Source organism: Bos indicus, chromosome 12, assembly GCF_029378745.1.
Source record: "Bos indicus isolate NIAB-ARS_2022 breed Sahiwal x Tharparkar chromosome 12, NIAB-ARS_B.indTharparkar_mat_pri_1.0, whole genome shotgun sequence".
NCBI lineage: Eukaryota > Metazoa > Chordata > Mammalia > Artiodactyla > Bovidae > Bos > Bos indicus.
The window spans coordinates 35361545-35388185 of NC_091771.1; the positions used below are offsets into that span (position 1 = coordinate 35361545).

At 40.3% G+C, this 26641-nt stretch overlaps 1 protein-coding gene across 6 annotated transcripts in view; it reads left to right on the forward strand.

The window, feature by feature from the left end:
• The window catches only part of ZDHHC20 (zinc finger DHHC-type palmitoyltransferase 20), a 59140-nt gene that overhangs the window by 7744 nt on the left and 24755 nt on the right, over positions 1–26641 (forward strand). For all 6 annotated transcript variants that reach the window (XR_011569761.1, XM_019971512.2, XM_070800293.1 and 3 more), the window contains exons 2-4: positions 16041–16067; positions 19755–19858; positions 24228–24348. Coding sequence is in view for 5 of the 6 variants with exons in the window: in XM_019971512.2 (XP_019827071.2) it covers positions 16041–16067; positions 19755–19858; positions 24228–24348 (252 nt within the window). In the remaining variant the exon portion in view is untranslated. The remainder of the gene's footprint in view (positions 1–16040; positions 16068–19754; positions 19859–24227; positions 24349–26641) is intronic.

Here is a 26641-nt window from a genome sequence, read left to right on the forward strand (position 1 = left end):
TTTATCTGCATTGTAGTGTATATCAGTATTTCTCCCCATTATCTACTTCACATTCAAATTTGAATTTTTCTAAAATTCAGTTTATTTAAAAATATATTTCCAGTAAGCCTCCACAAATCACTTGTGCATTGAATTATACTATAAATAAAAACCATGCACTTTATTACATTTAAGTATATTAAAAATCCTGCTTTTAAGATTTATAGTATGATTGGCTCCTGACCATCTTTGTATCCACTAGAGAACCTAGTTACTAGTAGACTTTCAATAAATAGTGCTCAACTGAATGGAAATATTCTTAAAAAGTTAAGAATATGGAAGAGGTACTGGACAACTTAGAAACCAGGTCAGACTATTTAGAAGAACAAAATTATGCCCTAGTCATGTAGATAAAACTTTCCTTCTCTTCTGGTCACTTCCAGTTTGTGGCAAAGAAGACTTTGTGTGCTAAACTCCAGCCTCTAATATCTGTCTACTTGACATCTCTGTTGTTATATCTTATCGGCTTATCATCCAAAAGAAAACTTGTCAGACTTATCAACAAAAACAAAACTCAAAATTTTGAGGTTTTTTCTCTCTCCCTAACTGTTCCTCATATCTTAGCTCAGTAAATAGCAGTTTCATCCTTTGAGTTCCCTGGTTGAAAAGTCATTCTACATCCCACTGATCAACAAATGTTGTCATTACCTGTATCACAATTCAGTTGCTTCTCACCACTACTACTGCAGGTGTATTCAAGCCACTATGATCTCAGTCTCGTGAAAAATATGGCCACAGTAATTCACACTTCCTCCCAAGAAATGGAGCCTATTTGCCCACCAGTGAATCCGGGCTGGCTTTATACTTGCTGTGACCAGTAAAACATGGTGGGAGTGATGGGTGAGAGCTGGAGCCTCAACCTCAGGTGGTCCATGGGCTCCTCAGCATTAGGGATGAAATTGTTCATTCCCTACTGGTGGTGCAATAAAGAGGATTTGGGAAGAATTCAAAATGACTGTACTGTTTTAAAAAGTGAAAAGCACAGATGGTAAGAATTAAAGGATTTAAATACAGATGACCAACATACAAAAGATGCTCAACATCACTAATTATCAGAGAAGTGAAAAATGAGAACTGGGCTTCCCTGGTGGTTCAGTGGTAAAGAATCTGCCTGCCAACGCAAGAGATGTGGGTTCGATCCCTCACCTCATACTGGTCAGATGGTCATCATCAAAAAGTCTACAAACAACAAATGCTGGAGAGGGTGTGGAGAAAAAGGGAACCTCTTACATGTTGGTGGGAATTGATACAGCCACTGTGGAGAACAGTATGGAGGTTCCTAAGAAACTAAAAATAGATCTACCATGTGACCCAGCAATCCCACCACTAGGCATACACCCTGAGAAAACCATAATTCAAAAGGACACCTGTACCCCTGTGTTCATCGAAGCACTGTTTACAATAGCCAGGACATGGGACAACCTAAATGTCCAATGACGGGTGAATGGATAAAGAAAATGTGGAACATGTATACAGTCGAACATTGTTCAGCCACTAAAAAGAATGAAATAAGGTCATTTGTAGATGGTGTGGGTGGACCTACAGTCTGTCATACAGAATGAAGTAAGTCAGAAAGTGTTAGTCACTCAGTTGTGTCCGATTCTTTGCGACCCCATGGACTGTGGCCCGCCAGGCTCCTCTGTCTATGGAATTCTCCAAGCAAGAATACTGGAGTGGGTTGCCATGCCCTCCTGCAGGGGAGCTTCCCGACCCAGGGATCTATCCCGGGTTTCTTACGTCTCCTGCATTGGCAGGCATGCTGTTTACCTCTAATGCCACCTGGGAAGCAACAGTCTTTTATCGTGTGTCTCCCTCCTCACTTCATCCCTGTCCTGTCACCCTGAACATATCCTCCACGAAGTGGCCAGAATGAGCCCTTTAAGATGGATACCAGACTCGTCACTCCTCTGATGAAAATCGTGACTGGCTTCCTCTCTTGCTCAGTGACACTCCTGACCGTGGCCTCTTCCCCAGTGACATAACTTCCTCTCCACTCTTCCTTTCAGCTGTTCTCCAGCTGCCAGGCTGGCCCCCTTGCTATACCATGTTTCTTGTTAGTGAGCTCAATACCTTACTGAGCCTGTCTGAGTTTGCTCCTGTGCTGTAAAATGGAAGTAGTGTCTCTTACTACTGTCATGGGAAGTCCTCAACAGAGTAGGCTTTCAGATGTTACTGGGGCTAGGGAGAAGACTTAAATGGCCACTGGCATACTTTTTTTTGCCTTCCCTTTTCTGGCAAGAAGTTGTTTTGTTTTTTGCTTTGCAATTCTTAGAGTGACGTTTCCCCTCACTGCTCCCCGCCGCCCCAAGCCCACACATAGCCTGAAGTAAGTGAAGGAGCACATTCTCACAGATTTTTTTAACTGCTGCATTTGAAGATGATGTTGCACAGTAAGTTCCTGTTTTCGAGCTGTTGGTCATGTTGGGAGCGTGAGTGTGGGGGGGTGGTTGTCTGGGAGAGGGGGCCTCCACACCGTGCCACCTGGGGCTTCATGAGGATTAACGCCTGAGACTTTGCTGTAAGCCTGTCAGCTGCACAGATTTAGATGTGCTGACACACGCAGCACATCATCTTGAGCAGATGGGCGCCTACACCTAAATGAGTGGAAGAGTCACGAGCAATGGTGACTCTGGTTTCATGAAGACAGGAGACAGACCCACAGGTCTTGAGGATAAAAATTGTTTTTAAAACATGATTGATCTCTGTTCTCTCACTCTTCCCAGTGCTGCGTTACTACTCACTCATGTGAACTTTGGCTCACCCAGTTGGAGTCATAGGAAAAATAGTTTTTATTAACATACTAGTTGAACAAACATGAGCTTATTAAAGGTGAAGTCTTCAGGGCTGCTGCTTAAACTATTGCGAGGAAAGCCTATCATCAGCACCTGAAGGACCTAGTGCCGACAGCCCAGGGTGTTAGCAGCGTGTGCCTGGTGTCAGTATTGAGAAAGGAGCGAGGGGCCATGACCCTGGCCGGCGTGATGTATTTGTGTTCATTGGCCTCCATATTGCACACACTCCAAGAAGCCACAGGGAATCTTCTGAAGCCTGAGGCAAAGTGCTCACTCCTCTGTGCTCCAGCGGCTTCCTCCCTCGCTCTTTATGAAATCCAGAGATGCCTGTAGCCCGGGAGGCCCTGGTGCTGCTGACTCATCCCTTCCTTTGCTCCTTCTGCCTCAGCACTGCAGCCTCCTTGCATCGGTCAGGCCTTGCAGGGTCCCACCTGAGAACTTTGTACCGACTGTTCCTTCTGCCTGGAGTGCTGTCCTCCCCATCCACATCCTAGTTTCATCTTGGTTTCTTCTCAGAGAGCCCCCATCAAAGTGGCTTTCCTGACCACCCTTGTGAGTGGTCAGGAAAGCATGGAAGCAGTACTTCCTCTTTCATTCTTCCCTGACCCTGCTGTGTTTCCTCATAGCACTTATTAATCCTTGATGTGCAGTCATTTGTGTTTCTCTCCTGAGTCGTGTTCCGGAACGGAACATAGGCCCTCTGTAATGTGTACTCGATAGATGCATCGAATGAGTGAATTGACTGTGTTGCTGCCATTTGCCTTGCTAGTGCAAGAGGGAGAACTGGGATGTATTCACATAGTAGATGACCCACAATTTCAAATACACACACTGTCCTGACCTTAGAAACGTCTCTGTTAGTTCAGCAATGTAACAAACGTCGAATGCTTACAGTGTTCCTGGTACTGTATTGAGGCTGGAAATTCAAAAATGGGTAAATGCACATGGTCAGATCCATTTGGACTTTACACAACAGTCTCTGTCTTCACTACCACAGTGCTCACCTGCACATTACTCATTTGAAGAAGTCCTGCTGTAACAGTATCCAACTATTTAATCCAGTATTTTTCTATATTCTTTTTGCCTTAGAATTCTTTCATGGAACATCTGTTTAAATCCTTTTAGACTTAGACAGTTGTTGACGTTCGGGAAAGCTCCCTTAGTGGTGATGAGGGTGGTGAGAGATGAAAACTGAAGAGGCATGTACCTCTGAAGGAAGTGGTGTTACCGGTAGATCTGAAGGGTGGTTATTGATTCCTTCTACTGTGTTACTAAATTGTATTAATACACTTAGGAAGAAAAATCATTATTCTGTAGGTGCCAAAAAGATGTTTAAAAATCCACTATCCGTTCCTGAATAGAAACACACATGGAATAGGAGTAAATGGATACTTTTCAAACAGAATTGCACACACAAGAATGCTTAATCAGTTTGCACTAAAACCGCAGTAAATACTTATCACTAGGTCCATTGCTGTGTAGCTTGTATTGGCAAAACCAGGTACCCCATTCAGTCAAGAGAGAATCATTAGAAACAGCAGACACTGGAAAGAGAGAAAGCTATTTCTACCGCAAACAGTTGACAGTATACATTGAAAAGCCAAGGGTCTCAGTAACAACAGAACACCTAAATGGAACTGAGTAAAATGGCAGGGTATGAAATTAGCAAACAGTACTCAATACTTTGTATATATACACAATAATGAATAATTGAAAGTATGGTCAAAGAGAAGTCTCCATTCCCAAAAACATCAAAAAGATGAAATACTTAAGAATAAACTCAAGAAAAATGTCAGGTCTATAGGAGGAAAACATTCCTGAAAAATATAAAAGTAGTTTTGAACAAATGAAAAGATATTTCATATTTCACATTCATGAAAAGAGTAACTTGGCATTACAGAGATTTCAGTTCTCCCCAAGTTAATGTATAAATTCCAGTCCCAATAAAGTTGTTTTTTAAAATTTTTCTGGCACTAGACAAATTGATCCTAAAGGTCACATGGAAAAATGAAATAAGAACAACCAGGACACCCCTGGAAGAGTGATAAAGAGGCCACACCTTAACCTGAGTGTTAAGCCACAAATGTCCATAATTAAAACTGAGAGCAGGGGGTGTAAATGAGAACTTTCTCTACCTTTTGTTCAGTGTTGCTATGAACCTAAAGTCTGTTATAAAAATTGTGTTCCAGTTGTATGGTATGATGTGTGGACAGACATACTAGGCAATGGAACAAGTAGAAAGTCCAGAAATAATTACAGAAATTTAGAATGAAGCATCTGCTCAAATTACAGAAGAGAAGGTGGGACAACTGGATAGATATTTGATAAGAGATAAAGTCAGATCTGTATCTCACACTGTATTCCAAGATAAACTACAAATGGATAAAATCTTATTTTTTCTTTCTTTTTTTATATTGTACACTTTTTATTTTAAAATAATTTTAGACTTGTGAAAAATAGTACAAAGAATATCCCTTTATCCTTCATGAAGATTCCCTAAAGGTTATCATTTGCTACATGCTTTATCATTTATTTATTCTGTCTCTGAAATATCTGAGAGTAAGTTGCAGACCTCATGTCCCTTTGTAAATACGTCAGTATTAGGGGCCTCCCAGTGGCTCAGCGATAAAGAATCCACCTTCAGTGTAGGAGACGAGGGTTCGATCCCTAGGTTGGGAAGGTCCCCTGGATGAAGGCACAGCAACCCACTCCAGTATTCTTGCCTGGAGAATCCCATGGACAGAGGAGCCTAGTGGGCTACAGTCCATAGGGTCGCAGAGTCGGACATGACTGAAGTGACTTAGCACACACACATAAATGCATGTCGGTGTAATGTGCTAAGAACAAGAATGTCTTGGTCTGTTCAGGCCCCTATAACAGGATACCATAGACTGGGCGCCTGTAAACATTTCTCACGCTTATGGAGGCTGGAAGTCCTGGATCAAGGTGCCAGCAGGGATCTGGTAAGAACGCACTTCTTGGTTTGGCCATCTTTTCACTGTTTTATCAATATGATGGAAGGAGTGAGGGATCGCACTCTCAGTTGGACACAGATCCCATTCCTGAGTAATCACTTCCTGAAGGCCTAGCTTTCAGACACCATCACACTGGGCATCAAGATTTCACATAGGAATTTTGGGGAACACAGACATGCAGTCTTTAGCAGAGAACAGTCTCTTACATAATCAGAGTTATCAGAATCAGGAAATAAGCATGACAAAATGCTTCTCTTTGATCTGTAAGCCTCACTGGGACTTCCCCAGTGTCCCACTGAACACTTGTTCTGATCCACAGGCCAGGCCAGTTAACACTTTCCAGTCAGCTGTCAACTCTCTGTAGTGTCCTTTGATCTGTGGTTTAGCTTTATGTATCATGACCATGACATTTTTGAAGAGTACAGGCTTCTTGTGTATAATGTCCCTCAGGTAGGTTTGACATTTCCTCGTGTATATGTTTTTAGCATGAATCAGATCAATCACTCAGTCGTGTCCGACTCTTTGCGACCCCATGAATCGCAGCACGCCAGGCCTCCCTGTCCATCACCAACTCCCGGAGTTCACTCAGACTCACGTCCATCGAGTCAGTGATGCCATCCAGCCATCTCATCCTCTGTTGTCCCCGTCTCCTCTTGCTCCCAATCCATCCCAGCATCAGAGGCTTTTCCAGTGAGTCAACTCTTCACATGAGGTGGCCAGAGTACTGGAGTTTCAGCTTCAGCATCTTTCCTTCCAAAGAAATCCCAGGGCTGATCTCCTTTAGAATGGACTGGTTGGATCTCCTTGCAGTCCAAGGGACTCTCAAGAGTCTTCTCCAACACCACAGTTCAAAAGCATCAATTCTTCGGCACTCAGCCTTCTTCACAGTCCAACTCTCACATCCATACATGAATACCATGAATATCATGTTAGCATGAATACCACAAAAGAAATGCTGTGTCATTGGTTGTACTGTTTTGCTATGCTATGCTAAGTCACTTCAGTCGTGTCCGACTCTGTGCGACCCCATAGACGGCAGCCCACCAGGCTCCCCTGTCCCTGGGATTCTCCAGGCAAGAACACTGGAGTGGGTTGCCATTTCCTTCTCCAATTTATGAAAATGAAAGTCAAGTCACTCAGTCGTGTCCAACTCTTAGCGACCCCATGGACTGTAGCCCACCAGGCTCCTCCGTCCATGGGATTTTCTAGGCAAGAGTACTGGAGTGGGGTGCCATTGCCTTCTCCGTGTACTATCTTAGAGACTGTTTATTTTGGTCATCACTTAAGGTGGTATCACCAAGTTTTCCTATAAAGGTATAGTTTTTCCTTGTAATTAACAAGTATTCTGGAGACTTCCCTGGTGGTCCAGTGGTTAAAGGTCCACCTTTTCAATTCCAGGGATCCAGGTTTGATCCCTGTTTGGAGAACTAAGATCCCACATACCGTGGAACAACTTGGCCCACACACCACAGCCTGAGAATCCCTGTGCCTCAAAGAAAGCCCATGTACCGTAACAAAGGTCCTGAGTGCTAGGCTAAGACCCAGTGCAGCCAAATGAGTAAGTATTCTGGTAGACCCAGACAACCCCCACACATCCCTCTTTGAGGAAAGACTTGGTCAATTGTGGTGAGTCCGGTCAGCTCTTTGAGCATGACTCGGCTCACCCAGGGTCACAGCCATCCTGGGCCATGGATGACACGAGAGCACCCTGCCTGTGTCCAAGGCCTGGACAGGCCTGCCCCTCAGGGAGACCTCCCTCATGTTCTTTCACGTGTGTTGTTCCCTCATGAGTTTCTTGCACCCCAGACTGTCTCAGCAGCTGATTCTAGAGAACCCAGCCTAAGATAGGTATCTCTGTGGGAAAATCTGTTCACAATTACTTGGACTTATTTTTTTTTTTTATCATCTCTTGAGGATTCTTGCTTGGAACAAGTTACTGTGCTGGTTGCCAAATGGTGATTTTCTTTTAATTCTATGATTTCATCTGCATTTAATAGGATTCTACTGAAAGGAAGAGCTTTCCCTCCCCCTCATTCATTTATTTCACTCATTTATATCAGCATATTCTCACGGATTCTTCTTTTATGGGTTATAATCTGTCATTTATTTTGTTGCTCAAATTGTCCCAGTTTTAGCCAGTAGGAACCCTTGCAGTTTGGGTTCTGTGTCCTTTTGACATGTCCCCATCATTTTTCTTCCCTTATTTTCTGGTACCAAGAGATTTTTTTCAAGCTTATTTGATATTTCCTGCCCCTGGAACCTGCCATTTCAAAGTTGACCAAACCTGAATATTAAAAAATAAGAGCCTTCAACTACTAGGAAGAAACGTAGGTGGATGATCTTAAGACCAGGGAGTGAGGAAAACCTGTTTAGGGGAAAACAAAAAAATGGATGTGACAAAAACAGTTTACAGGGCAGGGGAAATGAAAATGGCTTATAAATATATGAGAACCTTCTTATCCTCATACACTAAAGGTTTGAAAATTCTTTATTGTAGAGAAACAGGTACCTCATGCACTGCTGGTAGGAGTTTTAAAATGGTACAGCCCCATAACAGGGATTTGGGGGAAAGCAGGCAGATTTGCTTTCGTCCAGTAATTCCACTCTTAGGAATCTACACTGAAGATAAACTTCCACCAGTAAACAACACATGCATAGGGTTATTCATTGCTGCACTGTTTGTAACAGCAGAAGATTTGAGACAACCCAGATGGCTATCAATAGAGGCCTCGTTGTATAACTGGAACACCCACACAATGGAATACCATGTGGTGCTCTAAAAAGCAAACAATGGTTATCTCTATGTACCAATGTGTAGTGATTTCTAGGGTATAAATGAAAACAGCAAGGATTGAAACGCAACATTCTAAAAACTTAAGATCATGGCATCCGTTCCCGTCACTTCATGGCAAACAGAAGGGGGAAAAGTGGATGCAGTGACAGATTTTATTTTCTTGGGCTCCACGATCACTCAGGATGGTGACTGCACCCATGAAATTAGACGTTTACTCCTTGGAAGGAAATCTATGACAAACCTAGACATCATATTAAAAAGCAGAGACATCTCTTTGCTGACAAAAATCCATATAGTCAAAGCTGTGGTCTTTCCAGTAGTGAGAATTGGACCGTAAAGAAAGCTGAGTGCTAAAGAATTGATGCTCTTGAATTGTGGTTCTGGAGAGAACTCTTGAGAGTCCCTTGGACAGCAAGGAGGTCAAGCCAGTCAATCCTAAAGGAAATTAACCCTGAATATTCATTGGAAGGACTGAAGCTGAATTTCCAATACTTCCCATCTGATGGGAAGGGCCAACTCATTGGAAAAGACCCTGATGCTGGGAAAGATCGAAGGCAAAAGAAGGGGGCGGCAGAGGATGAGATGGTTGGATGGCATCACCAACTCAATGGACATGAGTTTGAGCAAACTGGGAGATAGTGAAGAACAGGGAAGGCTGGTGTGCTGCAGTCCAAGGAGTCACAGAGTCAGACCCACCTTAGCGACTAAACAGCAACAACAAACCAGGATATAAAGGAAAAAATTAGAAATATGTACTTACTTGCTTATTTTGTTGAAAGAAATAGTGGAAGGATAAAACAGTAATAAAAATTATTACCTGGGATGAGGGAGTGAGGAATGATCTTGAGTACCTTTTTATATAATCTTAGCTTTTAAACATTAACATTTGTTATATATCCAAAATAAAACAAAGAGGAGGTATAAGGAAACTAAAATTCGAAATCACAAAACAAATGAACTTAATTTTTAAAAGTATTATAACTACACAGAAGAAAGAATTGTTTCAAGTGACTTTTGAACATAGTACTCCTTAGTTGCTTGTCATTTAAAGCCAAAACAGAATAAAACAAAACAAAACTTCAAAGAAATCTTAAACTAGTATGTAGTTTTTAAACTATTTTATGTATATTTTGGAGAAGGCGATGGCACCCCACTCCTACTCTTGCCTGGAAAATCCCATGGACGGAGGAGCTGGTAGGCTGCAGTCCATGGGGTCGAGAAGAGTCAGACACGACTGAGCGACTTCACTTTCACTTTTCACTTTCATGCATTGGAGAAGGAAATGGCAACCCACTCCCGTGTTCTTGCCTGGAGAATCCCAGGGATGGCGGAGCCTGGTGGGCTGCCATCTGTGGGGTCGCACAGAGTCGGACACGACTGAAGCGACTTAGCAGCAGCATGTATATTTTAGGATAAATTTAATAAATAAGTTAGGAACTGAGATTTTTATTGTGAAAGTAAAAAGATGCAAATATAATGCCAAAAAATTAAGAAAAACCAATGTTCTGTTTGAACTGGAAATATGAATATAAATATAAATGTATAACACTACTTCTAATATATAGTAGTATTTCTGTAATTCAAAGGGCCTAAAAGCAATGAAACGCCAGTAGCTATAAGCACCACTAGAATTCAAAGCTTGGTCTCTAAATGTCATTGAAAGGGGCTTCCCTGGTGGATTAGTAGTAAATAATCCAACTGCCAGTCAGGAGACATGGGTTTGATCCCTGGTCCGGGAAGATCCTACAAGCCGCCAAGCAACTAAGCCTGTGTGCTACAACTATTGAGCCTCTGCTCTAGAGCCCGGGAGCCACAGCTACTAAAGCCTGAGTGCCCTAGAGCCCTCGCTCTGCAACAAGAGAAACCACCACAATGAGAAGCCCACACACCACAGTTAGAGGGTAGCACCTGCTTGCTACAACTAGAGAAAAGCCGACATAGCAAAGACCCAGGACAGCCAAAAATAAATAAAATTATATTAAATATCATTAAAAGGAACCAGTGCCCCTTGGAGAAATGGCTAATGTCAGGTCCAGGGGAGGAGGATGTACGGTGAGCCCAGACATCTTGTGCTGTTTTAGGAAGTGCTCAGAGACCAACGAGGATGATTCAAGAGGCCAAGCTGAGATAATTTGAACATAGGAAATGAGTGTGGTTGATGACACATTGAGTAAATAAAATCTGTAAATTTCTGTATTGATATTCAAAAAGGGCAAAAGTAAAATTATTTGCTAATAATGGAGGTGAATATTATACCAAAATCTTGTTCTGAAAATGGGTAATTAAAGGGAAATAATTATATTTTTGTACTGCCTTTTTAGAATGACTTTAGTTCATCTCCAGTGAGGGAAAGCTTATTGCAGAATAATGCCAGCTTAAAAGTATGGAAATAAATAATACAAGTGTTTAATGGTGCTTTATTGACTATGCCAAAGCCTTTGACTGTGTGGATCACAAGAAACTGTGGAAAGTTCTGAGAGAGATGGGAATACCAGACCACCTGACCTGCCTCTTGAGAAATCTGTATGCAGGTCAGGAAGCAACAGTTAGAACTGGACATGGAACAACAGACTGGTTCCAAATAGGAAAAGGAGTACGTCAAGGCTGTATATTGTCACTCTGCTTATTTAACTTATATGTAGAGTACATCATGAGAAACGCTGGACTGGAAGAAACACAAGCTGGAATCAAGATTGCCAGGAGAAATATCAATCACCTCAGATACACAGATGACACCACCCTTATGGCAGAAAGTAAAGAGGAACTCAAAAGCCTCTTGATGAAAGTGAAAGTGGAGAGTGAAAAAGTTGGCTTAAAGCTCAACATTCAGAAAACGAAGATCATGCATCCGGTCCCACCACTTCATGGGAAATAGATGGGGAACCAGTGGAAAGAGTGTCAGACTTTATTTTTCTGGGCTCCAAAATCACTACAGATGGTGACTGCAGCCATGAAATTAAAAGATGCTTCCTCCTTGGAAGGAAAGTTATGACCAACCTAGATAGCATATTCAAAAGCAGAGACATTACTTTGCCAAGAAAGGTCTGTCTAGTCAAGGCTATGGTTTTTCCTGTGGTCATGTATGGATGTGAGAGTTGGACTGTCAAAGGGGCTGAGTGCCGAAAGAATTGATGCTTTTGATCTGTGGTGTTGGAGAAGACTCTTGAGAGTCCCTTGGACTGCAAGGAGATCCAATCAGTCCATTCTGAAGGAGATCAGCCCTGGGATTTCTTTGGAAGGAATGATGCTAAAGCTGAAACTCCAGTACTTTGGCCACCTCATGCGAAGAGTTGACTCATTAGAAAAGACTGATGCTGGGAGGGATTGGGGGCAGAAGGAGAAGGGGACGACAGAGGATGAGATGGCTGGATGGCATCACTGACTCGATGGACATAAGTCTGAGTGAATTCCAGGAGTTGGTGATGGACAGGGAGGCCTGGCGTGCTGCGATTCATGGGGTCGCAAAGAGTCGGACACGACTGAGTGACTGAACTGAACTGAATGGTGCTTTTCTAATTCTACAAAATAATAGGTTCAGGCCAGGCTTATCAGTGGATGTTAAAACCATTACGTGGAAAGTTTTAGGGGAAGAAGATATTCACATACCATTAACGTTTTACCCTACAAAACAATTTCATGATTGTCAAAGTGAGAAATGAACCTTTACAAAGGAGAAGCTTGAAGTCACTACGTCGCCAAGTGCCCAGGTATAGCATCACTGATGGTGACAGACTGGAATAGTGTGCCCACTGAAACATTTCCCTGTGCAGTACCTTGTCACTGCTGTCATCCACCCGCCATATTGCTCTCACCAGTGGCACTCGTGGAAAGTCCGTGCCAAGATGCATAACCAGACTTGAGAACTAAAGGCAGAGTGTCAAAAACAGTGCCAAAAGTATACCTAACCTCTGTGGGAAAGTTAGACCAACAGAAGGCATTTCATCATAAATTGTGGAGGCCAGAAGGAAGTGCCATGGCATTTCTCAAGTGTTAGAGGAGAACTGTCAACCCAGAATCCCACTTCCAGCAAAGGTTGTCTGTTAGAGATGTCAGCATCCCCTTCATCGTAAGTATCCAAAGCAAAAGCTGGATGAAGGAAGTAATACGGGTATCTCCTCACACGTTCTCACTTGTCAAGGAAGAAAGCTTTTTTTCCCATCATGACTTCTCCTTTACCAAAGACGTATTCATCAGCCATGGCTCTATCTCACATGGCCAGAGTAGAGCCAGAGGATGGTGGTGAAGTGAGAGTATCTGGGATTTTTAGTCTCAGTTAAAGGGAGAAGTGGGCGAGAAAGGATGTTAGTCACTCAGTCATGTCTGACTCTGCAACCCCATGGGCTATAGCCCGCCAGGCTCCTCTGTCCGTGGGATTCTCCAGGCGAGAATACTGAAGTGGGTAAACATTCCCTTCTCCAGGGGATCTTCCCAACCCAGGGATCGAACTCAGGTCTCCTGCATTAAAGGTGAATTCATCATCTGAGCCACTGTGGAAGCCATAGATGAGAAAGGGGATCTGTTAAGTGGAGAAGGGCAGGTGGCAGCTCTCATGTTCACAAACAATCTTAAATTTAGATTAATATTATCTGCAAATGAGATTATACATGGTCACTGACATGATTGAATAAAAAACATTGATTATACCTTTAAAAGGCACATCTAACCATTTAGGTATATGTAATGTTTTTATAATTGTGGATTTATTATCAGAAGAATTTTTTCACCTGTATTGGGATCCTTGGAAAATGGAACACGCCTGTGTGAGGCTATAGGCTCTGCAGACAGCTTCTAACAGTCCTGTGTCTGTGTAATCGGTGGGCAGCTAGCAGATACTGAGGGCTGTCTCCACACCACCCTGTGCCAGGTGCTGGTCACTCAGTCATGTCCTTTCCTCCAAGGGAAATCTGGAAGGAGCTGCAGACTAGAAACTCACAATTGCATACCAGGGTCAGTGGTATCATGATAAGGGAATTTTAGAGTGCCATAGGATTGTGTGCCTAGGAGATGTGTTTAGCTGGCTCCTGTGGTCAAGAGAGCCCTCCGGGAGAAGTAAGCTCTGCTAAGCCTGGGTTTGTCCAGCTTTGTTTGGGGTGCCGCAGCTCTGTTGCATCCTGTAGTTGTGTGGCTGTCTCAGAGAGGAGTCGGATGAGGCAGACCAGACGCTGTCAGCCAGATGCAGTTAAAACCAGAAGTCTGCTTTGACAGTGTGATCACAAGTAGGCTACCAGCTTTTGATCTTCACTAATGTGATTATTAAAAATGTTATCTTCCTGTAGTTTTACTTTGGATTTCTGTTATGAATGAGGTTGACCATCTTTTTTATATTTGAGATGTCTGTATTTCCTTTTCTGTGAAAAAGTAGTTTTTTTTTTAAAGCAAATTCTTACTGATTTGTAAGAATAAATGTAAAGAATTCTCTTTAAATAGAGAAATTAGTTTTTGGTCTATAGTAAGAGTTGTGACTATTTTTTTCCTTGCTTTTTAGTGGTTTTTTTCAAGTATTTACTTTTATAAAACCAAATATATTGATATTTTCCTGTGGCTTCTATGTTTCATGTCATAAACTGAAACACCTACTCAGCTCCAAAAGTGTATATATTTTTAGATTTCTCCTGTTTCATCTAGTATACCCATGATTTTGTTTTATTTTTTGCATTTCAGTCTTTGATATACATTTGGGGTTTATCCTGGTCTGTGTTGTGAGTCTCAGTGGTATTCCCACATGGCTCAGTCTTGTCCGACTCTTTGCGACTCCATGGACTATAGCATGCTGGGCTCCTCATCCATGGAATTTTCCAGGCAAGGATATTGGAGTGGGTTACCATTTCCTTCTCCAGGGGATCTTCCCAACCTAGGGATTGAACCTAGATCTCCCACACTACAGGCAGACTCTTTACTGTCTGAGCTGCTAGGGAAGCCTTCCCACATGGCTACCTGTATCCTAATGCTACTTATTGGCTCTATTCACACTGATTTGAAATCCCATATTTATCATAGTAAATCCTTACATGTATTTGGGTCCAGCTCCAGGAGATAGTGAAGGACAGGGAAGCCTGGTATGCTGCAGTCCATGAGGTTACAAAGAGTTGGACTTAGGGACTGAACAGCAACCATTTTGGAGTTTTCTGTTTTGTTCTATTGATCTATTTATTCATGAGCTGGTACAACTGTTTTTTAATAATTGGAGCATTTGTAGTATTTTTAAAATACTATGCCCTAGTATTTAGCATTGGAGAAGGCAATGGCAGCCCACTGCAGTACTCTTGCCTGGAAAATCCCATGGACCGAGGAGCCTGGTAGGCTACAGTCCATTGGGTCGCTAAGAGTCGGACACAACTGAGTGACTTCAATTTCACTTTTCACTTTCATGCATTGGAGAAGGAAATGGCAACCCACTCCAGTGTTCTTGCCTGGAGAATCCCAGGGACAGCAGAGCCTGGTGGGCTGCCGTCTATGGGATCGCACAGAGTCGGACACGACTGAAGCGATTTAGCAGCAGCAGTATTTAGCGTGACTACTACTTCATTATTCATCTCTTCCAGAATTTCCTACCTCATTATGTAAGTTTATTTTTCCACAAATGAACTTTGAGATCTGACTGGTTAAAAAAATAAAAGTATTTTCACTGAGATGACACTAAATTTATGAGATTAACCTCAGGAGAATTGCCATGTTAATGATGACTCTTCTATATTCTGTAGAATATAAGCCCTTGCACTTGTTCAGATTTTTATCAGTGTCCCCCAGGAACATCAGATTGTAGATCACAGAGGGCATAAGTCTTTGCTGCTCTGAAGGGTTTGGACTTCTTTCTGTAAAGTGACCGGAGGTATTGAAGCGTATTCGATCTTTAGATTTGCTGGTAGTGAGGATGTGTCAAACTTATGGTAGAGAGTAGCTTTAAGCCATTGCATTTGAGAAAGTCCGGAAAGAAGGCAATAGGAGAAATGAGAGGGTGTTGGGTATTTGAAGAGACTGAGGTAGTAGAATCTGTAGTACCCAGAGGCCCCTGGACTGTCCAGAGAGGGGAATAAATAGCTGTTGCTCAGGGTTTCAAAAACTGGAAAGAAAAAAGATGCTTATCCCCTGCAGGGGTAAGTTCCTCTGTTCCTGAGTGCCATAGAGGAAAATCCTATTTATTATGTAGGCAGCATGAAGAAAAGAGCGAAAGAAAGCATAGCTATAATCATAGTGACATACTTAAAATGGACGATGGTCTGAAGAAAAATTTTAATATGATTGCAGTGTTAATGATAAAGAAGAATCTGAATTTTATTTTTTCAGGGTTTTTTTGAGTGTGCAATTCTGAATTTGCATTACATCTTATAACTAAATTTTATGTTTATGAAAATGATATTAAGATGAATAGTCAACCTGAAATAAAGTTTATAAACAAGTGTTTTAAAGTATATTTATTCCCTGTGTTTTCTTCTATTCTAGTTACACTTTCTGGAAATGGAGAAAACGGTAAGGCACTTTTAATTTTTAGTCTCAAGTAGATGACATAGTGTCTTAATTGCAACCCATATACTTGTTATTTAAGTGATGACTGTTTGTTTTGGTCTTCAGAAAGAAAATATACATTCTTAAAGTTTAAATTTTATTGGTTTGTTTTGTTTGTTCTCTTATTTTTCCTTTTGTTTAAAATAGTACTTTACTACTCGTAGTCATTTAATAATTAAATAACCAGACTGAATTTGTAAATTATAGTACTACTTCATTTTGAAATGGAATTAAAGTTTTTATGACTAGTCAAAGAGACAGTGTCTAGAGAGAAGAATCATGACTCAAAATTTCATTGAAATAAAAGAAAATTTTATGTCCTTTGATATCAGATTTCAAATGTAAAATTGGATTTGAGATACAAAAATCAAAGTTTCTAAAACAGAATAGTTAGAAATTATTATTATTAAAAAAATTTTTTTTTGGCCTTGCTGTGCAGTATGAGGGATCTTAATTCCCTTATCAGCAATTGAACCCATGTCCTCCTGCAGTGGAAGCAGGGAGTCCTAACCACTGGACCACCAGGAATTTCCTAGAAATTATTAATAAGTATTCTTATTGTTGAAAATAGAAGACCTTAAGCATATAAATCTCAAGTTGACTTGGGGTCTAGTTTCTCAGTAACAGAATAAGTAGAGACAGTCGATAGGCTTGTTTTTCTTGCTTAAAACTATTTCCTGTATGTTGAAAGCACAGGTACAGAAAGTAGAGAATTTCTGAAGTTCTTACAAAAAAACTTTTACTTGAATCATTATTTCAGGGGGCTATTTTACCCGTGTCTTTCAAAGAGTCTTTTGGTGAAATTTTTTTGTTTGCTTATTTGTTTTTTTAATTCAGTTACAAGTGACTTTTGAGTCAGACTTTTTTGATTTATAGATTATCAGTTTTTTCTTTCAGCTTTGATTTAATTTAAACTTTTACTTTAAGTATTACTTATAAACAATAATATTTAGCATATATATGGGATTATTAGTAATCCTATTAATTTGAACTTATTTAAAAACAATATTTCCTGTTATTATTTATAATTTGATAATTACCATCTATTAAGTACTTACTATATTCCAGGCAGTATACTAAAAGATTTATTTAAGCTTTTATTTCTTTATCTGAAAGTAAAGATTTTTTAAGGGAAAAACGATTTGTTTTTGTTCTTATGGACAGCAGAAATATTCTAAAGAAATATTAAATGTTTAACAGTGTTAAAAAGTATATTGTTTTATATTCTAGCCTTAGTTTTAGGTAACTAAATGATTAAGAAGTTTAAAGTAACCTCAAGGTTACCATTTATCTGAAAGCTCTACAATAATATATAGATGAGGATTGATAAACTTGATTGAATATGGGAGCCCAGCAATAGTATAAATAAGTGAAGTGAACTAGGTGAAGATAAAATTGCAGACTTGGTAAGGAAAGGACTTCCGTGTTCGTATAACACTAGGAGGCTGAGATCTAGCATTTTGTCCCAAAGGGGGAAAAAAAATGAAGGAATGCTATCGAATCCATTGGTTAGACCATAGGGTTTAGCCTAGAGGGAGCTGAAGTGGTAGAAAAGGCAGAGTTTTGAGGAACCAGAGTTTTCAATAAGGAAGACAATATTTGTGATCATGAAAAGAAAGCGTATTTGCAAATAGAAGGAAGTTGTGGTTAGGACTTCATGTGGAACTCAGCTATCTCTGAAGTAGGAGTGACTCTAAGATAATAGAGAAGCGGAAAGGATAATTTTAGATATGACATAGTGGGAAAGACCTTGGATTTTTATCAGGCATATACGGGTTTGAATTCTGGCTTTATCATTTAGTCAGTAAGTGACACTGGGCAAGGTATGAAGGTCTCTGAGCCTTGCTTTTACATTTGTAAACTGAAGGGATACCTACAAGACCATCGTGAGGGTTATAAGTAAGGGGTACAGTTATGTCTCCTCGGAGACTTTCAGCATGAGGAAGGGCTGATTGAGGCGCTTTGGTTAAATACGGTTACCAGGAAACTCCAGAGTTTTGGTATGCGTTTGTTAGTCATGTAGGTGGAGCTCTTTCTCAGGAGTGTCACAGCCAGTGGGCAGAAGAAACTCTGAGCCACATGTTCTTCACTGACCGTTGAGATGGACCAGGAACCAGAGAGTGGAGGCGAGGACACCTGCTGGCTTGTGCAGTGACCAGACGAGACGAGCAGCAGTCGAGGAACTAGGGCACTGGCAGTGAGAAGACTGAGATGTTTACTTTGACACAGATCTTGGGAGCTAGAAAGTAAAGTATGCATTTTGTGAGATTAGCCAGCCGTGTACTGAGGAGTCCTCGAGCCCTGGCTTCCTGTTTCGATCACCACTGTGACTTAGGCTTCTGCTCTGTTAAACCAGCGTGGACCAGTGTAATTGCAGAAAGAAATGTTGGAGTTCAGCAAGTTGGGGTCAATTTTTTATCATCATTTTATTTAAAAGCATTTTTTAAAATTCAAAAACTTAAGGAAGAATAACCTCAGGGCAAAAGAAGGACAGTTGTTCAAATTGAATATGTTAGCTTTATTAAAAACTTCACTGCATTGTTGTCAGTGTTTCTCATTTAACTGCAGACCAGTGAAAACTCGGATCAGTCCATAAACTTGGGAAACACTGAAATACGGAATGCACAGAAAAACACAGATTTTTGAGAAGAAGGAATTGATATGCTTGGATAGCAGTGATGACAATAGCCAATATTCACTGAGGATTTATTACGTGTCAGACACTGTTCTAAGTGTTTTCCATTTATTCACTCATCAGTGTTAGGCAGCTAAATTAAAATAAACTCATTTAAAGTGCTTTAATTGAAGTCAGTAAATCATTTGGGAAGAATAGTATGAAGGGGTGAGAAATTCTGAAAGTAATGGAAAAGGTAACATTTGAAAAAAGTACCTTTTGGAAAAAGTAACATTTGATCTGAACTTTAAAAATGAGTAGAATCTCAAACTTTTATGCATGTCTGTGCTTTGTTTTCTTCAGTGAGTTTGTGGTGCTTCATTCCAAACTGAAAAAGGATTTAAGCACTTGATACATAGTTCTTGCTTCTTTCTATCTTCTTACAGATAGAAAAACTACAGAAAACAGCAAAAAAGTTTTTAGTTATATCAGTGAGTTAATGGTGTTGGAATGTTACACTAATCCACTTAGGAAACAGTTATGGGAGAAATTCAAAGTGGCTAAACTTTTTCATTACCCTGTATTGAAAAAGACAATGAAATTTAGGATAACTTTTGTGAACAATCCAAGAATTGAGTTTATTTTCAGTGTTATAATTCCTTGGATTTAATGTTCATAGTGATGGAATCTGTCTTAAATAATTTTTAATTCATTTAAAATCTAACTTTTAGGAAGTGCTTTTGAAGGAGATGCTTTAAAGATTTCAGCAACTTAAACCTTCAGCAACTTAATAAAATCAAATCTTTACTTATAAACCAGGCTGATAACCCTTAAATGCAAGAACAGAGTGTTCTTTCATATCTGTAATGTTACATCATGCAGATAAAAGAGTATATATATTTGATGTTTTTAGTATGTTGTAATTAAATATTTTATTGGATTGAGCCTCCTGACTCTAAATACTGTGTTTTAATATGTGATTCTTTTTCCTGTTTTCACCTGGATTCAATGAAATGTTGTTTGTTTTTATTTACCAGGAAAGGCCGTTGTTTACCTTGTGGCTTTCCATCTGTTCTTTGTTATGTTTGTATGGTCCTATTGGATGACAATTTTCACATCTCCCGCTTCCCCCTCCAAAGAGGTAAATTTAATGCTGGTAAATTACCAAATGCTTTCACTGATGATGGGATTGTTTTCCCTGTGTTACCTTTGTTGAAACTCTATTACATGATGCGTTTGTTCTGTTTCCATTCATAAACTGCTCGGTAACTACATTGTGAGTGTGAGTCGTCAGCCTCTCAGATACAGCCCACTGATGTCCTTCGTAAAAGGTCCATGATGGCACTACGGTTTAGCTGTGCCATGCTGTGTTTTTTTAAAGACGTACTTTATGTCACTGGAGTGAAAAATCTTAAGGGACTGAATTGAGTTAGGAAAATAGAGTTTATTTTTAAAAACTCTCTTAACACTTACTCTGTTCTCAGGCCTGAACAAATAAGCTGCAAGTAAATAAAGTGTTTTGATTATGGGACACAAATCGTCTGTGCTGTTGCTTATGACACCTAGTGTGGCTAGTATTTTTTCTACTTGGAGGTTTCACTTGGAAATAACACAAGTATACACGTGTGTGGAATAAAACTGAAGACTGTTGTGTCCCTTTCACCTGATACAGCCAACTGGATTTTCTTCAGTTCAAGTTCAGCACAGGTAGATAGAGAAGAACACACTAGATAGAGAAGGACACGCTGGATGGAGAAGGGCACACTCTCCAGAGTTAGACTTGTCTGAGTTTGATCTTCTGCTCTAACACGTTTTTTAATGAATCCAAGGAAGGTGGAGCCAGCAGTCGTTCCATCCCTGTAGGATGTTTGTGAGGAGTGAATGAGATTCATTCATGGAAAGCTTTCCACGTCGGGCCTGCCTTATGGTTAGCACTCAAATATTAGATGACATAATAATATAGTTACTTCCCTTTGTATTAAATTCATCAGAATGCATTAAAAATTACAGACATAGGTTTAAAGACATCAACTTCCATTTAACTTTTTGTAGAAGATCATCTATGCAGAAACTGTATATACTGTAAATGTATGAATAAATGAGTTTTCATGAATTGAGCACATGTGAGTAACCAGCACCCAGTTCCAGAAGCAGAACGTGCCTGGCATCCCATGAGCCTCCTGCTTGCATGCCTTCCGTGAACTGTCTCCTTGTGTGTGAGTCTTCCATGCTGTTGTACGTAGTTGTGGCTCAATCCTCCATTGTGCTTATGTGACACAGTTTACTTATCTGGCCTCCTGTTGATGGGCATTTGGGTGTAGGATTGCTGTCCATATTCTAGCACACACAAACATGTTGCTCTTTGGGGCAGGTGCCCGCGAGAGTTGCTGGGTTCTGCCTGTACAGTCAGCAGTAGTGGGTGATGCCAAATGGTCATTAGCCCATTGTTTCTATTGGGCACTTTTGTTTTAAGGGATAATGTAAACCATTAATCAAGCTTACTGTTGCTTCAAATATATTCTTCAGGCATTTGCTAATAATTAGTTGGCCCTTAAAGTTAATTACAAACTGCCATCCATACCTTAATCTCTTAAATTTAAAAAGATTACCAGTAATGATGGCTATTGGAAACATATCATGTATAAAACTAAATAGTCTTTACAGGAAACAGAATAAGGAAAACAGTTGGTGTGACTTTTGAGAAGCAGGCTAGTGCAGAGGTGCAAGCTCCGTCTGCCTCCTCCCTCTGGTCTTCTGGCTGTGGGGCCCTGGGGCCGCGGCCCTGGACCTCTGAGCAGTCCTCTGTAAAGTCAGGGTGACAGTCACACACACCTTATTGGATTGTTGTATGGGTTAAATAAATTGATCATGCACACACATGATTGGTAGTGCTCATAGCATATAATTACTGCTATATGTAAAGTGCTTAGAAGAATGCCAAGCACATAGTAAGTGCCATCTAACTGCTACTTTTTCTTTTTTTGGCTGTTGCTTTTACGATATTGCACCCAGGTAGCATTTAGCCCAGCACCTAAGCCTTTCCATCCACTCCCACATCGTTGCCAGGGGTCTGTTCGCTTCCTGGTGATAGTCCCTCAGGAGCTGAAGTCTCACTGACTTAATCTCCACTTCTTCCTGGAAGTCTGTGTTCAAGTAGCATGTTGCCGTCAATATACCATTTTTGCCTCTTTGTTTTTTCCATATGCTGCTGCTTTTGCCAAGATTTTCTTTCCTGCTTTACCTTCCTGGACAGTTCCCTGTTTACCTTTCTAAACCCAATTTAGGTAACTCTTCTTCCAGGAAACATTCATGGACAGCCCCCACCCCTCCTGAGGGAGCTTTGATCACACCTGGTAAAGAATTGCTAATTTGTCATTTGTAATTCTTAACATTCGTAACTGGACTATAGAAATGTATTTTTGAAGGCAAAGGCTATATTTTTATTCATCTTTGAATCCTTGGTACCTGGGACAGTTCCAAGCATACACTTAAATTGAAACATCTGAACACTGTGTTTAAGATAATGACATTTCATAGTTTTAATTCTGTTCAGTAGTATTTAATGAAAAATAGTAATAATTTCAAAGGTCTAAATTCATTTTAAGTTTTATCTTGTTCCATTCCTCATCTAAAATCCTGGTGTCTGTTGATACTTTCATTTGGTTTAAGCTTTTCATAATTCTTAACCATAGTTCGTAAGGAAAAGTAATGATTTTGAGGCCTGCCTAGAAACAGTTAGGCCAGGGAAGTCTGTTCAGATTTTACAAGGAAACTGCAAAATTTGATTAGAGCATCTTTTTTCCAAGTATGTGTTTAACATTATACCATGTGATCTTTCCTGGAGGAGGGAACAGCAACCCAATTCAGTATTCTGGCCTGGAGAATTCCATGGACTGTGTAGTCCATGGGGTTGCAAAGAGTCGGATACGACTGAGCGACTTTCACTTCACTTCATATTGATCTTTATTCTCTGTTTTGAGTGTTTCAGAGATGTATCTTGTCAGGGAAGAACTTTCTAGCAAGTCAGCTCTCTTAAAGGAGAGCGGGCCATCTTATAGAGTAGGGAGGTGTTCTGTACCTGAAAGTGTTTGGGAGGGGATGGATCTCAGAAGTGCCTGGGTGTTTAGATAGGTGACCTCCAGAGTCAGCTTTAAGATGGTGGGTATTTTTTCTGTCCAGTTTGTACGTCCAAGTTCCTTCTTGTCCTTCCTAAGTAATTGGGGGATTGCTTATGCCATTGTGGCTTGGTGGTGGGAGCCAGGCTAGGTGATCTAAAAGGACTCTTCTGTTGCCTTAGCCACTGTGTTTTTTAGTCTAGGTTAGAGGAACAAGTCTGTAAAAGGCAAAAACATCTTTTCACATTAGCGGCATGGAGAGAAACATCCTAGAGCAGAACTAACTCAAGGGACTTGTGTTTTTCTATCAGCTCTGCCAATAATTATGCAGTTTTAGAAAATTTCCCTAAGATGCATGGGATCACAGATTCCTTCTCCCAAGGGCTCCTAATCTGTGCTGTGCTATCCCGTTTGTAACAGAAGAGGCAGTGCCGTTACTGATGACGAGTCATCGAGGGTGGACAGTTTTGATACTTGAGTTAGCAGGTAGACCAAATACTCAAACTTTAAAAGATGAAGCTCCAGTTAGGACTTCTTAGGCCTTTTCAAGCAAAACCCTGTAAGTAAATAATAATTGAGGAACAGTATTGTATGAAACATGATCAAGAGCATGTCTCAGGCCAGTTTTTATTTTTTAAAAGAAGTCTATGAAATAAACACCAAGAGAAATTTAATAAAAGCTCCTGGTTATATGAGATAGAGTCATGAAGCTGAGGTCCTTGAGATACAGGGATGACATGAAAAGAAGCAATGACACAAGTCCTTTGTAGGAAAATGCTGCCCACCACATGGGAATTAAAACTTGAGAAATAGAAGCTGGAAACAGCCCTACAAAAGAATTGCTCCTTGAGAAAAGGAGACCGTGCTTGCCTTGACAGTCCTTAATAGTTCTGGAGAAAGTTCCCTGATTGGTTAGCGTTTTAAAAACAAAAACAAAGCAGTAAAAGTTGTCCTCAGGAGAAACTTGGCCAGAAAATAGCAGGACCCCTGCCTGTGATTTGCCCACAAGCAAGTGAGTCTTTGAACATGTTCCCAAAGATTCAAAATCTCTTGACACTTTCAAACAGCAAATCTTTTACTAGCACAAAATGTATATTAAGCTCTTTTTTGATGGGGAAAGTTAATTTTTTCTGTAAAAAACAAAGATGCAAAAATATTTAGTTCATGTTCTTCGCCATCATTAGCACGGAGGGCAAATATTTTCACTCTGTCAAAGGCATGTAGTTTTGTTAAAAGGTGCTTGATTTAGCTTCCTAAACAAATTTGAAGAAAAATTTTGCCTTTATAGAAGGAAATATTTGTCTTTTTCTGTTCTGGATAAAACTTGTTTTTCTGAGCATGATAGTTAATAATCACGGGATTGAAAAGAATTGATAGTTATTTCTCCTTCTATAGTTCTGCTTGTCCAATTCTGAGAAGGAACGTTATGAAAAGGAATTCAGCCAAGAAAGACAACAAGAAATTTTGAGAAGAGCAGCAAGGGACTTACCTATCTACACCACATCGGCTTCAAAGAGTAAGAAAAACAAATCTTACACTTTTTTCTCCAAAGAATTTTGAGAATGTGGTCATTTTTGCCAAAATATCTTTGCATGATTTGACTACTAAGTAGGTATTGTGGTTGTCACAAATGGCGTCTGCAGAAACAAGACTTTTCTGTGTTCTGTATCTTACATGGTATTTCAGATACAGGTGTGTACCTTTATGTGAAATACAGGTCTTTATCTCAGGTAAACCTGTCTCAGGTGTTTGAGATAGATTTACCTGAGATACAGGTATTTCAGATACAAAGTCTACTTTGATACAGACTTTTTATGTGGTTCACTTTAATGTTGATCTCTTTTGTTCTGCATTTTTTTTCTAGCTCATCCTTCATGGCTAAAAATTTCATTTACAATTTCTAGTAAACTGTCATTTGGAAATCCTGGTTTGAATTTGAATATTTTGTGTCATCCCTGAGTAATATTTAAAAAATCAAGAATGTGCTAACCTAGAATGGGGAGAAATAAAAGCCACAGAAGGGAAGAAGCTCATTAAGGTTGTAAAGCTACCCCTCAGAGGGCCATACTTGGAAGTCCACTGTCTGCTCTGAAGCCGTGGGTGCTTCTGCTCTTCCGACACTTGGGCCTGTGAGGGGGACAGGTCTGTGAGTTGCCCAACTGGTTATTTAATTGTAGGAAGTTGTTTAAAATTATGTATTCTATATCTCATTAATTCATTCAAATACCAGATAATGTTGACAGCTGACAGTCCAATCTAAGTCCCTTACACATATGAGCTCATCTGAGCTTCACTCCACCCCTGTGGGGAGACGCTATCGTGTCCACTTTACAGATGAGGAAACAGAGGTGAAGTAACTTGGTAAAGGTCACACAGACAGTGTGGGGAAAGGTGTCCTGCGTCTGAAACCCACTATGCTGCTCAACTCCAAGGGGAAATAGAGCTTTTTCCTTTGTGTAGTTCTGTACATATGCTGACTTAAGAAAATTTAAAATTTGTGCTAGATTTTAGGAGGGGATATTTGGCCAATATTTAAGTTTTCACACGTTTAATATAGGCATCCTTTGGAGAATACTGTGGGTTCAGCTCCAGACACTGCAGTAAGGCGAGTCTTACAGTAACGCGGGACACATGAGCTGTTTGGTTGCCCAGTGCGTGTGAGTTATGCTTACACTGTAAGGCAGCCTATCAACTGTGCAATTGCGCAATGTCAGAAAAGCACATACATACCTTAATTTTAAAATACTTTATTGCTAAAAATGCTAACCATCATCTGCGCCTTCAGCAAGTCGTAGTAGTAATATCAAAGGTCATTGATCACAGGTCACCATAACAAATATAATAATCATAAAGTTTGAAATACTATGAGAATTACCAAAATGTGACACACAGATACAAAGTGAGCAAATGCTGTTGGGAAAATGGCACCAGTCGAGTTGCTCAGTGCAGGGTCCCCAAAGGCTGCGTGTGAAGAAACGCAGTGTCTATGATGCACAATGAAACCAGGTGTGCCTGGACTGTCCTTTTGCACAACCAGTATAGCACTGTGTAGAATGAAACCATGGATTTCAGATCAAACCCCAGCTCTTTAGTTACTAGTGCCACGAGAATCACTTAGACTTTTCTAAGCCCGGTTTCCTCATTTTAAAATGAGAACGCCAGCACCTAAATCTCCAGAGGTATTTGTAAATGAGACAAGCACTGAGTGTAGATCTTGGTGTATAGAAATACACTTTCAGTACATAAAAGCTAATTTAAAATAATCCTTCTTATGTTTAACTATAAAATGTCTAGTTCACAGCAGTTGTTAGTAGTTGTAGTTACATAGATTAGACTTTTTTTTTTTGTACATGCCGGGAGGCATGCAGGATCTTAGTTCCATGACCAGAGATCAAACCCGTGTCCCCTGCCATCCTGAAATAAAAGCTCAGAGTCCTAACCTCTGGACTGCCAGCAAATTCCCTAGATGTTTTTAACCCCAAGACCAAGATTCTAGAGGATTTATGAAGCTCTGAGATTATATACAGAATTTTAGATACTTCCTCAAGTAGCCTGTTCATAACAAGATCTGATTTTCAGAGCAGTAACTCCAAAGAGTTGAAAGCCATTAAGGTAAAATCTTTACCTGTAAATCTTTATTACTCTTCATTCATTATAATGGCTTTCTACTAATCTGAATAAAACCCTTCATCTGTTGACTATTATACCAGAATTATGCTGGGCACTTTATGGTGATCATTTACCCCTCAGAGCCACCCTGGGACAGCACCGTGCTTGTCCCTGTGTTAGAGATGAAGGGGTGACACAGG